General features: G+C 40.4%; 1 protein-coding gene across 1 annotated transcript in view; it reads right to left on the bottom strand.

Moving 5' to 3' along the window:
* fras1 (Fraser extracellular matrix complex subunit 1) overlaps positions 1 to 16,905 on the bottom strand; it is a gene marked incomplete at its 5' end in the record, with an annotated part of 337,050 nt that overhangs the window by 139,558 nt on the left and 180,587 nt on the right. Inside the window, 2 exons of the mRNA XM_083979904.1 lie at positions 9,878 to 10,024; positions 15,145 to 15,285. Coding sequence (XP_083836030.1) covers positions 9,878 to 10,024; positions 15,145 to 15,285 — 288 coding nt within the window. The remainder of the gene's footprint in view (positions 1 to 9,877; positions 10,025 to 15,144; positions 15,286 to 16,905) is intronic.

Here is a 16,905-nt window from a genome sequence, read left to right on the forward strand (position 1 = left end):
TAAAAGCACTAAATAACATATCTTCTTATGGACCAACACTTCAGATAAACTACATGATAACATTTGCGACATAAACATGACCTTTTATTTAATTAGCGTCAGTCCACAGAGAAATGCACACAGCCTGTATTCAGAAACTGAGCCTTAAAAACAAAATAAAAAACAGCTGCCAGGACTTCCTGTGACTTTGTAATGTCACAACAAAGCAGCCACCAAGCCCCGCCCCTTCACCTCAACCCACCATCTATCCAACTCTTTGCTGGATTTGCTGTTTTACCTGAAATCTGCTCTATTTATTTAACCACAGATATATATCTTCTTATGGATCAACACTTCAAAGAGAAAAAGAAAAACATCGGTGCTTTAATGTTTTTTTTGTTTTATTTTGTTTATTTCATAAGTCACAGATTCTTTGATGTCAAACTAACCCTGAAACAAACATTACATTTAAAACAAAGTCATTACTGTAGAGACGATGTAAGGACCTCGAAATGACAAAATACTTTTTAAATCCGAGACAAAAGCCACTTTTAAAAACCTCGGCCTTCATTGTTTGGGTTTTTTTTTTTTTTTTTGCCGAGGACAGAGCCAGAGAGGTAATGAATGAATTTATCATTAATGTGGTTGTGGAATATTTGAACAATAAAAACCTAATTTTCCACCACATCCATTCATTTATTAAGAAAAACTTTTCCAATCCATATTTACTTGTCTAAAAAACATCTATAAACTCTGCCGTGCCTGCGAGAGCAGCTCTTCAAAGCCGAACAAAGTAAAACAAGAAGAAGACGATGAGGAGCAATTTATGAAAGAATGATTATACGGAATAAAAGTCCATAAAAAAGTGACATTTTAACGAGCCTGATGTGAAATACTAGGTGTCTGGTCATAATTTGCACTAATCAAACTCGACTAACTGCTCCTCTGGAGGAAGAAGGACAATTGGAAAAGCAAGAATACGCTATGTGGTGTCTACAGGAGGAGGGGGCGGGGCTAAAGTCAGCAGGACAATAAGAAGCACCTCAATGTGGTTTTATTTATCTGATTGCTATCTGCTGGTGGTGGTGGTGGGAGGAGATAAGTATCTACAGTGGTGTATGAGAACAACAGGGCTCTGCAGGTGAGGAGAGCAGATAAAGAGATGGATGATGAGGGAGGAGGAGGAGGAGGTGTTAGAGTGATAGATAGAAAGAAGAGAAGAGGCGCTATAAGAGCACAGAAGCACCTCTTTGTCTGTCTTAGTGTGGGATTAACATTAATGAGAAGAAGACAGGAGGGATTACAGATGGATATGAAACTAAAGTGACAATAAGATCTGGGTTTAAAATGTGACTTTCTAGGGTTTTTTTTTTTTTTTTTGTTGAAGAGCTCCGGGTGCAGCCGAGCAGAGTTTTAAAAGTTGTTTTAACAATCAAGCAGAATGAGACAAGTCCAACTATTAGTGGCGGAGAAAAGTGCTGCTTGAATATCGTATAACACGTGCAAAGGCAAATATATCCACAAGTTTCCGAACGTCATCTATGGTCTACGGTTTTGCGAGTCGCGGCTGACACAGACTTTATTAATGATAAACGCTGGACGCGCTGGTTGATAAATGTTGTTTTTACTGAGGAGGAACTATGAAGAAGTGCAGTAACATCATTATGAAGGTGTGTGGGGGCTTTTATTTTGCCGTGGCGGTGCCACAATTAATTAATTAGCCTAATTGTTGTGTGACAGCGGAAACCCTGATGTTGTCTTGTGAGTGAACTGCAAACACGGGAGCAGATGGGGTGAAAGTGCGCTACGTCACACTTGATTCGCATACAGCTGTTTCCATCCCATTCGAATCAACCAAAACCCGGCCATAGCGAGCGTATTTCAGTTTGTGCGAATCAGGGGATTTTAATTCGAATCACGGCGTTTCCATCATCATTTTCTGATGCGATACATCTCGATGTGCATCTCAACAGCTGATGGAAACGCACCTATAGTTGCGGTAAACACATGGATCTATTAACGCTGGCTTTTAACACGGATGTCAATTTGTGTGATATCTACTGTTAAAAGCTGGCGTGATGATCCATGCGTTTTACAGATTTTCATTGAAAAAAAAAAAATCCATGCATTTACCGCAACTACCGAAACCATGGAAACGTAAACATGAAATTCCACCAGAAGAGCAAAACCGGCACACGTTTTTGACGTTAGGAAAAAGGTGGATATATACTATATAGCTTTAACTGCATATGAGGGGTTTTGCTTTTTGGCAAATCTTCAATACATAACTGCTGATGTGAATGTTATGTAGACGAGCCTTTTGTTTTTTTGTGGATGTGCTGTCGTTTTTGTTTTATTTTGTACCTACTGTATGTAAACCCTTTTACTTTTTGTCTTGTGTTTTATGTTGTTGTTATTGATTTGAAAAGCACATTTCATACATATTGTTTGCTTGTTGTAAAGTCAGAAAATCAATGAACATGTTTAAATAAAAAAAATCAATACAAAGGACAAATGCAAGAAAAAAACCCACAAATTTTGAAATGAAAGATAAATATTTTATAATAATGTTACAACTACACTTGGAACAATGTGAATTTTAAAGCAAGTGCTCATGGGATAAACACTCAAAGTGAACAGGAAGGATATAAACTTCTGATGTTTCTTTTTAAATATATTTATCTCTCTGCCCCGTGGACACAGGTCCGTTGTATATTTAACTCTGTTTCCACACCCTGCTCACATAGTTTTGTTCATCCTTTGTACTTTCTTTGGACTAGTGCTTTTTCAACTGTATGAAATAAAACATAAATAAAAAAAAAAACACCCGACATGCTGCAGGTTTATTAGTTTTCAGAAGATGATACTCTGCTTACACCAGCAGAGTCGCCCCCGTGGCCCTGAGGCCAAAACCCAGTTTAGTCTCCAGTCTGGTGGTCGTTCGCCGCCTCCTTCGTCCACATCTGTCCCGAGACTTTAGAATTTAATAAAAGGTATTAAGGGTTTCTTATAGGTGAGATGAAAGTTATCAGATTCCTCATATGAGTTCACACGCTCGGCCAATAAAGCCCATTTGTGCGGCCGTGACGGTAAACAGAGCTTCAAATATGGATGTCGCTGTAAAGAAGAGGAGAAAATTATAAAACTCTGATGCTTCGGCTGCAGAGAAGAAGATCGGTGCAATCACTGGAGCTGCAGGTGGATCAGAGTCATCGATTCAGTGTCTGAGCTTATTCCTCTGGTCCCGAGGCTCAGGGTTAAATAACAGCAGGTGTGTTTCTTTTATCTACTGGATATGAAATGTAATCACCTCATTATTTTGTCCTGTTAGACTTCAATATGTTGATAGGGAGTGTGTGAATTATTAAGTTACGGTCAAAGGCGTGTGTTGTGTTGTCAGAGGGGTTGGAGTTTGACAAGTTGAAAGACGCAACTCTACAAGAAGAAAACACACATTTTCTTTGACATTGTAAAACTCACACTAAATAAGGAGTATTTCCTTCATCTTAAATGCAACTGAAAAGTAAAGTTTGGTAACATCGGCCACTGCAGGTTTGATGCATAATAAGTGACTTAGGTTAGAAGTCCAACAAATTCTCTTTTGTTTTGCAAGTTTTTTTTTTTTTTTTTTTAAATGTCGGACTTTAAAATGTCTTAGGATATCTCGCTTTTTTTTTTTTTCATATACATTTGCAACTTGAAAATAATTCAGAGAGGGATTTTTACCTCCCACTCTTCCGGCTTGTTTTTGTGGTAGTTGTTGTTGTTTTTGACCCTAATATGTTGTTGTATTGCTCTGTGGAAGTGGAAACTGGGAAATAAACTCTTTTTGATTTTCTTGTTTTACATAAACACCACTAAAAGGATGGGAAGGTTCAGGATATTGTCAAATGTAAAAAGTTAATGCTACAGTGATATTATAGTATCATGAAAGTAGGATATTTAGGTAGAAGTATGGAATGGTTATTTCTTCATCTCAATGTACACTACTGTCACTGAACCAGAACATTCATTGGTGGATTCATGGATCAGACACTTTGTTGTTGCCGTGATTTTTTGTGGTTAATCACCTTGTTAGACAACGGCATTGAAACATTGAACAGTTGGACATGTGCATTCAAAAGTTTAGGGAAAGTCAAGTGTAAAGGTTACAGTGCAGTTGAGGTCTATTCTGAAATAAGCCAACTACTTATCCCTGACTTTGTGTGAGTAGTGTGTGTACAGTAAGTGTCAGTTTCTATTTCATGCATTTTATGGAAAACCATGTGGCACAAATGTCAAATGTGCTGTGACGGTGATTTGGTTTCATCTTCAGGATGTAAAGACGTAAAACCTCCTCGTTCAATCGTTGGGATTAGTCATGTCTGATAATGACATGTGGACATGTTTCTGCATAGACCGACAGTCTGGCAGAGTAGAAGTAGTACAACATTTCTCTTTGCGTGAGGAGAACAGGCCTTTATATTTATATATATCTACTACACCGTAAACCATACTTTAATTAAATGGAAAAATGTTTTGATCTCTCTTCGTGTGTCTGACAGCTATTTTTTCTCTGCTTGCATATTTCTGAATAGCTGACATTTAATTCAGACAGTGAGATTATTATTTCTGCCTCCAGAGCAGCTTCACCTCTTTAAAAAAAAGAAAAAGAAAAAGCAAAGCGTATAGAAGTTACACTCCAATCTCCTGAACATGGCATCTGCCCAGGTGACTCATACGATGCTTTTCTGAAGCCGAGCCAACATCAACAGAGAGAGAGATAGAGAGAGAGAGGAAAGAAGAAAGATGAACTTCCTCTCTGTCATCTCACATCTCACACCTTTCATGCCACATCACTTTACAACAAAACATGCATCAGCATTCCTCCTGCCAACACTCTGCAGGCGATACGGCTCCAGCAGGGGGGGAGAGGGAGGGAGGTGGGGGCCCAAACAAATGGCTCCACAGCACAGATAAGATAACTCAGGCGTCAGGCGTTATTGACCGAACAGACTAAAACTGAATATAAAACTGAAACGGTATTGATTTGTGTCCTCAGAGTCTCTGCTTTATGGCGTTGTTACCATTTTTCTGAAGCACATAAAAAAAAAAGGTGTGTTGGAGTTATAAGTGCTGCAGGCTGGATGAGCGTTTTCTCCTGTGGGACAGATTTATACTCCACATTATTATCCCATGTCATGCTTTTTTTTTCCTTTTTTTCCCTCGTTATACTGCATCTCCAACATATACGGAGAAGAGGAGAGCAGCGTTAACCAGAGTCGTAGCTACAGCACAGGAAAAAAGATTCTAATGTCTCTCAATTAGTGGCTTCGTTGTGATTTTTTGTGCAGCTGAAAACAGAATAAAAACGTTTCTGTGAGCGGTTTCTCTCCGGGTCGGAGCAGCAGCAGCAGCAGCAGCAGCAGCAGCAGCAGCAGCAGCAGCAACTTCAGAGGGGAGAGGAGGAACCAAAGTGGGGCATCATCTTTATTTGAAGTTACAGGCGTAAGAAGAGACGGAGCGGAGGAGAGAGAGAAGCTGTGTGGTCCTCGTCCTCTCGACGCCGACTTCACCCTGTCTAGACATGTCGCCGCAACAAAGAGCGGATTTACAGATGAAGCTATTAAAGAAGTCCTACTTTTTCTGCTTCACGCTCTCTTCTGAGTCACTGTCGGCTCCTCGCCCCCGAAAAAACTGAAGAAGTTCAAAAAAACTCGTGTTTTGAGGTGTCAAAACGAGGATGAGTGTGTCGGCGTTGGGACACAGAGGTCTTCTTTTGAAAATCCTGCTGTGCAGACGAGTTCACGTGATTTATTTCGATGCCAAACACCAAAAAATAACAAAAACCACAACTTTGCTTTGTGATGAAGCTCATAATAATGAATCCACAAAGAGCAGTGCATCATATTCTATTGAACTCTAATTAGCTCAGCGCCTGGGTTTTCCTCAGGAGACAAACGCAATAAAAGATCCACTCAGTGGTCTTCTTAAAGGTCCCATATTCTCTACAAGTAGATTTCTATACATCTTCTTTGATTATAGATCAGCTCTAGGTCCTATTAATACTGTGAAAGTATCAAAGCCTCAGTCCACAGAGAAATGCACACAGCCTGTATTTAAAACCAGCCGTCAGGACTTCCTGTCACTTTGTGATGTCACAACAAAGCCCCGCCCCCTCACCACCTGGACCCACCATCCAACACTTGCAGGATTTGGTTTCTCTGAGTGTTTTATTATGAAATCTTCTCTATTTTTTATTGGATCAGTCAGAAACAGTCCGCCAATCAGAAGAGACGCTCATAGCCTCCTCTCTTCTGATTGGCTGACACTAACCTGTTGTTGCTAGAGCTCCAGAGAGAAGCTGAGAGAGGAGAGTGGCCCTTAAGCTTAGCAGTCCCTCCAGAGAAAACGTGACCATGCAATCGGATAAGAAGCCAAAGGTCACGTTTCAATGCGTGGAAGCCATCGCATTTTTTCAAAGGTGCCACACTTCCGCCGTCAAAATCAACGATTTCTGTGCAAAATGCGCGGGGCTTTGCATGATTTCATAATCACATACAGTATATCTTCATAGAAAGTTGAAAATGTTGCATGTTTACTTCACACAGGAAGGAGGGAGTAGCCATTTTTTGTGAGTTTATTAAGTTTTGATATAAAACAACATGAGAACTTAAATATTCCGGCACTTTCTGTGATGTTGTATGTTTGCTTATTGGAAATGACTCTTCCTTACATTAAGGAAGTAGCCCAGTGAGAACAGGGAGTTGGGGGGAACCACTTCTTTTTACTTTTTTGCATAAATACTGCGCATATTGCATCACTTTTTTTAAGAAACTCGCAACATAATCGAGGATTCTTGCTGCAGCAATCCCCCAAAAGAAACTCTGCTTACAATGCTTCAGCGCCACAACAGAAGAAAACACACATGAAGTCACAAACGTGCGGAAAACAAACTCTGAAAAACATCTTCATCAGTTCGACAGCTCAGGTGCTGCAGGTGGCGAACCTGACTGGGACTTGTTGCTTAGGGACTTATTGTATTGTGAAGTTAAAAGCACCGAATACAGTAAAAAACAAACATGATCCAATGTCTTTAATGCCGGTGTTTCATGCCCTTGTTGCTATGGAGATGAATTCCTCTTATCCTACGTGCGCATCTATTTTAAGCGTTATAAATAATGTTTCCGGCACAATCGATGACGTCGGAGAGTAAAACTCTGGCGGCTGTGAGTCTTTTTTACAAACTCTAAAAGATCTTCACATCAGAGAAAAAAAAAAAAAAAAAAGAGGCGAAAGAAGAAGAAGATGAAGATGAAGGGGAAGAGGAGGAGGAGAAACAGTGAGAAACAGTTTCACACTGCAGCTGGTATTAGACTCACACCTCGCGCTTCCTGTGTGAACATCAGGTCAACGTGAAACTGTCACATCTTTTACATTTTAATGTAAAATACAGGAGACGTTGGCTGATTATTGTTTACTGAGCACGCTGGCCGCCAACAAAGTCGCAGATGATTAAAAAAAAGCTTTTAAAAGACACAAGCTTGAGGAATTTGGCAAATTGCTGAACTGTGAATGACACTGTGAGTGTAATAAGACACTCAGGGGGGGAGGGAGGGAGGGAGTGTGAGAGAAATATGGACGGATAGAGAAGGAGAGGCTGACTGACTGACAGACGCTCTCTCTCTCTCTCTCTCGTGCAGCAACTCAACTGTGATTGAGAGCGAATCTCCTTATGTAACAGTGACAGCACCACCGGGCTGCACAGAGGTAATCCAGGGATGTGTGTCTGTGCGTGCATGTGTGTGTGTGTGAGAGAGAGAAACAGAGAGAGAGAGAAGAGGAAGAGAGTGTGTGTGTGCAATGAGAAAGAAAGAGAGCGTGTGAAAAAAGCAGGAATAAAAGAAAACAGGAGTTAAGTGTGAATCTGAGAATTACTGTTCAAGAAAGGGCATTTGTGCGTGCATGTGTGTGTGTGTGTATGTGTTTGTGCGTGTGCGTGTGTGTGTGTGTGTGTCCGTGCATGTGTGTGTGTGTCCTGGCCAGGCAGAAATGATGACCCGAGTACTTCTTTGGCCCAGAAGTGCCACAAGGCATCTTTTATTAACTAGAGTTTGGCTGAGCTTGACCCATTTGAGATTAGGGTTGTGTGTATGTGTATGTATGTGTGTGTGTGTGTGTGTGTGTGTGTGTGTGTGTGTGTGTGTGTGTGTGTGTGTATGTGTATGTGTGTGTGTGTGTCTATGTGTGTGTCTATGTGTATGTGTATGTGTGTTTGCAAACAAGCATATGTGCTTAATCATGCTCATCTCTCCTCCATCTTCACATTTTGTTTCTCAGTTCTTGTAACGTTCTTCTACGAGATCTAAGAGCAACAACATTTCAGTCCTGATTTGATTTTGACTCATCAGTAAACACAGCGTGCGTGCGTGTGTCTGCACATCTGATGTATGTATGTATGTGTGAACCTGTGTGTGTGCATGTGTGTGTGTGTGTGTGAGCTGAAATCTGATTGCCGATTCACATCTCCAAACAATACATGTCATCAAAACCTGTAATTAAAAGTCAGTGTGTGTCCCCCTATCTCCTCCATGCTGTTTCCCATTGAGTAAACATGTCTGTGTTTAATCTGCAGCCAGTCGCTTCAATAGGTATAAACTCATTTCATTAAGCAGCGAGAGGCAGGATGACAACGACAACTGCCTTTCGGGCAGTTTATCATATTTGTCGCCAAAGACAAGCGGCAGTTTTCTGCTTTTTTGTTATTTTGCGGGAGAAGAGAAGCAGGAAGTGTGAAGCTTCATCCTCATCTTCTTCTGTTAGTGGAGATCTGAAGGAAAACTCTTTGTCTTTATCCCAGTGGATATTTCATGTGGAGAGTTTTGTCTGATTCTTTGAAAAGTAAAAACTGAGAAACTCATTAAAAGTTGTTTTTTGTTTGTTTTGTCTTTTTTAAATTACACGGTGGAGGTGCGTTTATGGAAATAAGCTCATTTCCAATTTGAAGTTGGAGAGGAAAGATACAAGAGAATTCACATTACTACTGCTTTTAATTTGAAGGATTTCATCTTCACTTTGGAGTTTTTTTTTTCTAATTTTCTTTTGCTATAGATCTAATCACGTTGTGGACAGATACCAGGGCTTTTAAACCCCAGTGAAGTTGTTGAGTTTTATTCCCAGTGGGGCTTAAAAAAAGAATACAAACACTAATGACCTGTTGTGGTTTAAAGGGATAGTTCAACATTTTGGCAAATCGGCCCATTGCCATAATCCCTATAGTCATAGCAGTAGGTTCGTTACCTTTAATTGTCGGTGCAAGCTATTTTTAGAACGGCAGAGCAGAGCCGTGAGCTGCTCAGAGCTACGCTACGGAGGCTCATGGGATTTCTTGGTTTCCCTCATCGAACTCATCAATTACACAATCCAACAACTCCAAAATGCTCTGGTGGACAAGTTGTGACCTGCACATTCACCACGCTATGAGATAATAACAGAACGTTACCAGACAGAGTTGTTTTAGAGGTAAATTCATGCAAAACCGCTGATGCACATTCCCATCGGGGACAGTTTTTCATCAAGCAGTCTCTGCATTTCCCTCTAAAACAACTCTGTCTGGTAACGTTCTGTTATTATCTCATAGCGTGGTGAATGTGCAGGTCACAACTTGTCCACCAGAGCATTTTGGAGTTGTTGGATTGTGTAATTGATGAGTTCGATGAGGGAAACCAAGAAATCCCATGAGCCTCCGTAGCGTAGCTCTGAGCAGTTCTAAAAATAGCTTGCACCAACAATTAAAGGTAATGAACCTACTGCTATGACTATAGGGATTATGGCAATGGGCCAACTTGCCAAAATGTTGAACTATCCCTTTAAAAGACACCGTCCAAACACCCAAACATAGTATTTAAAGCCGACTTACCGAGGCACTGTCCACTGGCGGCGTTGAGGAAGGAGCCGTCCTGGCAGCTGGTCCTGCAGTAGCCGTTGAGCAGGGAGCCCAGCGGGGGGCAGGAGGTGCAGTCGGCCTGGGACGAGCCGGTGCAAGTCTGGCAGGACGGGTGGCACGCTGGCATGGGAAGAAGAGGATGAGATAAATAAGTTAAAGGGATAGTTCACCCATAATTGAAATTAGACACACCAAAAAACATCCAAAAATACCTCCATGCTGCTCGTCCAAATTTGACGAACCGGGAAGAGGAGCTTCGAGGAGCTTCCACTACAAACAAGCTTGAAAAATAGACTTATTAAATTTTTTTCGGGACAATTTCGCATTTCAGGGCTTCAATACAAGACGGACATTACATACGAGCAGCATGGAGGTATTTGGATGTGTTTTGGTGTGTCTTTTTGTTACGAAGACAGTTGGTATCCATTTGCAACCGTTATATGGACATGCACTGCTACGCCGAGACCCCCTGTAACTCAGAGAAGCCACGGAGGACTCTGAAACTTCTCCCAGCCCTTAGTCCACATGAGGGTGAGTAGATAATGAGTGAAATTTAAATTTTGGGTGAACTATTCCTTTAAATTGGTGATGAAAATGTATAGAAAGTGACAGGATAGTAGAGGAAAGGGAAGTGGAAGTGGGTTGGAAACAGAGAAGGAGGAATAAAAAAGAGAAGAGAGCAAAGATGAAGAGGACAGAATGAGAAGAGGCAGGAAAAACGATGTAGAGGAGGAGTCGGAGATGAATCCAATCATGATGGAGGTTTTCATTAAGTACAGCTCAAGTGTTATTAACTGTGTTTTTAACCATCAACGCACATTGAGCTGCTGCGAAAAGAAATGAAATGGCCATTAAAGCACATTGATGTTTGGAGGGAATAATGGTGATGGTTCATACTCTCCACACAACAACCAGGAGATATAAAGCAGGTACAATATTTACAGCAGACAGGTCATTTCATTTATGGAGAGCTGTTACACAACCGTTTTGGTCCGAGCTGTTTGTCTCTCACTGTTTATCTAGAAGAACAGAAACACATACTAAACCCAAACTCTGTCATTACAGAAAACAAGCGGTGTCCCCAGATTATATGAAGGTAGATGTTTGTATTAAAGCTCCATACAGTATAAAGGTAGATGTTTGTATTAAAGCTCCATACAGTATAAAGGTAGATGTTTGTGTTAAAGCTCCATACAGTATAAAGGTAGATGTTTGTGTTAAAGCTCCATACAGTATAAAGGTAGATGTTTGTATTAAAGCTCCATACAGTATAAAGGTAGATGTTTGTGTTAAAGCTCCATAGTATAAAGGTAGATGTCCATGTATAGTGTGATTATAAAGCAGCTCTAGGTTCTATATTAACACTGTGAAAGTATCAAAGCCTCAGTCCACAGAGAAATGAACACAGCCTGTATTCAGAAACTGAGCCTTAAAACCAGCCGTCAGGACTTCCTGTCACTTTGTGATGTCACTACAAAGCAGTTACCCAAAGCCCCGCCTCCTCACCACTTGGACAGCACCATCCGACAACTTGCAAGATTTGGTTTCTCTGAGTGTTTTATTCTGAAATCTGCTTTTTTATTTATTGGATCACTCAGAAAACAGTCAGCCAATCAGAAATAGAGACTCAGAGCCTCCTCCTCTCTTCTGATTGGCTGACACCGACCTGTTGTTACTAGAGCTCCAGAGTTTTTGGTTCTTAAAACCACTATATATCTTCTCATGGATCAACACTTCAGATCAACTTGATAACATAATGTGTGGATCCATCCGCTACTTCACTTAAATGCTTAGTATCTCCAAGTCCAGTGTCTACAACTGATGATATTTATGGTTCTGGTAGGAAAAAATATAAATATTGGGACCTTTAACATCATTCTGCAAACAGTTGCTTGGTTACACATCCATCAGATATGCAACGCAGCAACACCATCTTCCTTTTATCTTTGCATCTTTTTATCCACCTGATGAATGAATGTGAATTCAATATTCACCTCCTGTTAGTTTCTACAGGTTTCTCTTTCTTCACCAGCTTCTCTCTCTCTCTCTCTGCAGCTGGAGAGTTTGTTTGTGTAAAGAGGCAAAATCAAAAGGCTTGTTGACTCTCTCCTCACCTCACCTCACTTCAACTCACAGGTATTTCATTCGCTCGTTGCTCTTCCAATAAAAAAATATCGATTAAACAGAGCTTCAACTAAAGTAACTGTTGTAGTTACAAAAAAAACAAACACCCCACACCAACAACAACAACAAAAAAGCACCAAAACTTTGTGGTAAGTTTATTCTCTTCCAGGCAGAAATACAATAGTTTCTTCGGCGTGGGATGTGGGTGGGAAGCTCCTAATGAAGGAGACGAAGCCCAGCGAGCAAACAAAGCCCATTTATGTTTCCATCCGAGAGAGGGAACATAATCTAAAAAACATACTGTTCTTCTCCTTCTTCTTAGCTGTGTAGGTTGTGTAGGTAGACATCTGTGTGTGCCGTTTTTAATTATTCAACCCAAGTCGTATTAATAAAAGATCCAGCATTGTTTACTGCAGTTTATTTTAGTTTTTTTTATTTAGTTTTTTTTATCTCCTCTGGATAAACAGAAAAACTCAAAATCTTACCAAAAATATTTGTCTTATTTCTAGTCAAAATGTCATTTCTAGTCAAAACAAATCTAATTATTATACTTTCACATTCACTGGCAGATTTTTCTACTTATTTCAATTGAAAATTAGTTTGAAACAAATGAAAACTGTCTAAAAACAAGTTAATTTTTAGGTGATGAGTCTTATTTTAAGTGGAAAGAGATTAGTTTTGACTAGAAATGAGACATTTTGACAAGAAATAAGACAAATATTCTTGGAAAGATTTTGAGTTTTTGCAGTGTGAGAAGCTGTTGGATGGAAACAGAAAAGGTCAGAGGCAGGAAACTGAGCCGAGGTAATGAACGGCAGAATGGAGCGAATGGATTTTCATTAAAGATGCGGGTAATTGTGAATATGTATGTGTCTTTGTATGTGTGTGTGTTACTCCTTAGATCTATAGGTTATTTAGCTACTATATTCAGCTCAGTGCTATATGTGGGAGGTATAAGAGTCAATCTGACCTTGATTATACTCCTGCCGCTCGTTGTTTGTTGTGCTGCGTTCAAACACGATGAAAATCATTAACCGTGTTAAATCTGTGCAACTGTGCATGAACACAAACACACACACACACACTGACCCTGACTTAACACCACACTGTTAAAACCCTGCACCGATGACCTCGCATGAAAACGCATCAAAGTCTGTGTGGATGATCTCGAACACGTTGTTGCATGTTCCCGCACACGTTCCACATTAATTGATTTTGTGTAATCAAAGTGCTTTTCATTACACTGACTAAACTAGGAAAAAAAAACTAACTGGACTCGTTAACAGATCAGATCATAACTCCCCCGAGTCCCTTCAAACGGCTTCTGCAGAAAAGAAAAAAAAAGAGTAGAAAAAGAAGGAGAAGAAGGGGAAGAAAAACATCTCTCCTATAATTACAATTTGGCTCGTTTACAGTATCGGTTTAATTTCCCTCTGCGTGTGAAGAAATATGTGAAATTTGTTTGAGTGATTGCACCATTGTCCCATAAATCTATCACAGCTTCTCACAAACTTTTTTTCTACAGTAGTAATAAAATGCAGAAGCTGTTTCTTCTGCAGACAAACTCTTTCAGCTCACGCGTCAGAGACGGAGCAACGTTTCGTTTGGTTTATATTCTGATTATTAAGCAGTTTGAGGTTAAAGATGCTCTGATAACATTGTTTCCTTCCTGAAAGCTAAACTCATACTGATCTGATACCACTGTGTTAAAAAACAATACCACAAAACTGTCATACAGTACTAATCCTGGTTGTGGGTATATTGAAAGGCACTAAGTTATTATTATATTATCTAAAAGCCATATTGAAAAGCCAAAAAAATGTATACTTAAAAGTCAATATGTTTTTTGAATGAGATTTTGAATGAGATTTTGAATGAGATTTTGGTTTAAAAAAAAAAAAAAACTCAAATAAGGTCTGTGGTTAACAAAAGTTTAAGTGAGTTTCAGGTTTCTAACACGTCAGTAAAATACCCTTGTGCATTTACGTGTGGTAAAAAAGGTGAATAGAGGGCAGAAACACTTCTACTAGACATTTTACATAACCATTTTTTTCTTGGTCTTTTCGGTTTTCTGTTCTGTTCTAGTGTATGTGTGTGTTTGTCCGGTCAGGTGTGATGTGTTTTCTGTGTTTGTATATTGATGCAGTGAAAGATCATTGAGTTGGGTATGGACTCCAGGAAGAGTAGCAATGGCTTTGCCAAAGCTAATGGAGATCCAAATAATTGAAATTAAATGAAATAACACAGCTTTTTTTATTCTTCTTTTACCAGATATCAATCCTCCTTCTCTGCTCTAAATCAGCTAACGGCTTCAAACCTCAACGTCTGTGTAACCTCAGAGCTCATTTATACAAAAAAATCCAAAATAAACTGCAGTTTGATGTGAAAAATACTGTATCTGAGGCAACTGCAGCATGTGTGTGTGTGTGTGTGATGTAATCAGAACAAGTAGAGTGACCTTAATTCTGGAGAATAACTAGTTTTGAGGCTGTTAGTAACTATGACAACCGTGATTGTTTTCTGTTTTTTTCTTCAGGAATTCATTAGGTTTCACAGCAGGAGCAGAACTGGATTATAAAACAGTGTGACAGGTTTGAACACACTGAGCAGCCTCCAGCCCTGAGGGCATTTTTTGGACAGCGTGGACCTCCAGTCCTGGTTAGAGCAGCTGAGGTTAGAGCTGCTGGTGTTCAGGGGGTTAGTTAGTAGGTATCATGTCAGAAACACAGCAGCTGATGTGGTCTACACTGCAAAAAATCAAATATCTTACCAAGAATATTTGTCTTATTTTTAGTCAGAATGTCATTTCTGGTCAAAGTAGCTTGTTTTTATACACTTTTTTACTTCTTCCAAGCATATTTTCACTTAAAATAATCTGACAGCACAAAAAACCTGCTTCCACTGGCAGATTTTTCTACTTATCTCAAGTGAATATTTGTTTGAAACAAGTGAAAATGATCTAAAAACAAGTTAATTTTCAGGTGATGAGTCTTAATTTAAGTGGAAAGAGATTAGTTTTGACTAGAAATGAGACATTTTGACAAGAAAGAAGACAAATATTCTTGGAAAGATTTTTGAATTTTTGCAGTGTACATAGCTACAGTACGTGCTCTCACCTTGGCACTGATTGTCCTGGGTGAAGAAGCCTTGCGGGCAGGAGGCGAGGCAGAGACCCTCGTGCAGGCCGGAGGAGGACGGACAGGACGTGCAGTTGTCCGCATGTGGGCCGGTGCAGTGCCAACAGGAGGGATGACACTCTGAGAACAGACAGAGGACACACACAGGACATATAGGTTTTATCTTCACTACATGGACACAATCTTGGAATATTTGTCTAATTTCTTGTCAAAATGTCTCATTTCTAGTCAAAACTAATCTCTTTCCACTTAAAATAAGACTCATCACCTAAAAATTAACTTGTTTTTAGATCATTTTCACTTGTTTCAAACTCATTTTCAATTTAATTAAGTATAGAAAAAGCTGCCAGTCAAAGCAAGTGTTTTTGTGCTTGTTATAAGAAAGAAAAATGTATCCACTATCAGATTTTTCTACTGAAAAATGCTTGGAAAAAAGTAAACAAGTGTCTTAAATCAAGCTGTTATGAGTCTTATTTAAAGTATAATTAGATTTGTTTTGACTAGAAATGACATTTTGACTAGAAATAAGACAAATATTCTTGGTAAGATTTTGAGTTTTTGCAGTGTACACAAAGGGAAAGAGCTCCCAATCCGCCTCTGCTGCCACAATAACAGTTCAATCAGACAACTCTGGAATGAGAAGAAATCATTTATTGAGCATAAGCATAGCAAGCTGAAGCACAGCATGGATAGCATATTCTTGAGCATGGTTGCAGCAGGTTTGGCGTCAGGCTCTGACTCATATTCGTTCCCTGAATGATCTGCCTTGCCAGACATTTACAGGGAATGAAGCTGACCCCCCACAAGGGATCAAGAGACAGAGCCCACAGGTGGATGCTGGGGAGGTGGTGGGTTTGCAAAACCTCATGGGCAGCAGGGCAGCAGAAGCAGCAGCGGCGAAAGCAGAGCAGCGGCATAGCAGCAGAAGCATAGCCAGGAGCGAGCAGGTGAGCTGGGAGATTTAAATAGCCCGCCCTATCTGGGCGAGGATAGCATGTGACTGATCAGCTGATCAGGATGGGCGCGGCTTGAGTCGTCTGCCTGAACTAGCTTCGCAGGCTTCGCATCATGAATACAATAAAATAAAATGACATCCTAGTTTCCAACTTTGCTGCATCAGTGTTTTTCTGCTGCAGAGGGTTTTCTCTGTGGGGGGACTAAAAAGAAAAAAAAGGATGCAATAATTTTCAGTAAGAAGCGCTCAGAAGCAACCAGAAGTCCCACGCTGCGCTGAGAAACCCAGCTGAGGGCAACGCTGATTTGTTTTGTTTCTTCTTTTCTGTGCACTTTATCACTAATTTAGCAGCATTTAAATGCATCCTAACTGAAAGCAGCTCTGCTCCGAGGAGCTGTGAAGTTACACAGGTGGTGTCAGTGAGTCTGTGAATGAGCTTCAGCCACTTCGCTGTTCCCTCTCTCCTTCCCTCCTTCTCTCTCCCTCCCTCCCTGCTGCTGCTGCAGAGTTTCCTGCCAGCTCGAGGTAACACAAGCCCGGGATGAAACCGGCGCTGCGCTTCACCAATCAGAAGTTACACATTAGCACCAGAGTCGCTGCCAAGCCAGCAAGCAAGCAGCTCCGGCGATGAAGCCCGATCCAACGCGGCCGCGCGCCAGCAGCAGCAGCAGCAGCAGCACTAGACCTGTGTGAAATACGTTCCCTCTCTGAGCGGCGGAGCGTGGTTAATAGTCCGACTATCCAGTGTTGATAATGAAACGTAAAACGATCGCTTTGAGGATGAT

This window comes from Trachurus trachurus, assembly GCF_905171665.1.
Source record: "Trachurus trachurus genome assembly, chromosome: 9".
Taxonomy (NCBI): Eukaryota; Metazoa; Chordata; class Actinopteri; order Carangiformes; family Carangidae; genus Trachurus; species Trachurus trachurus.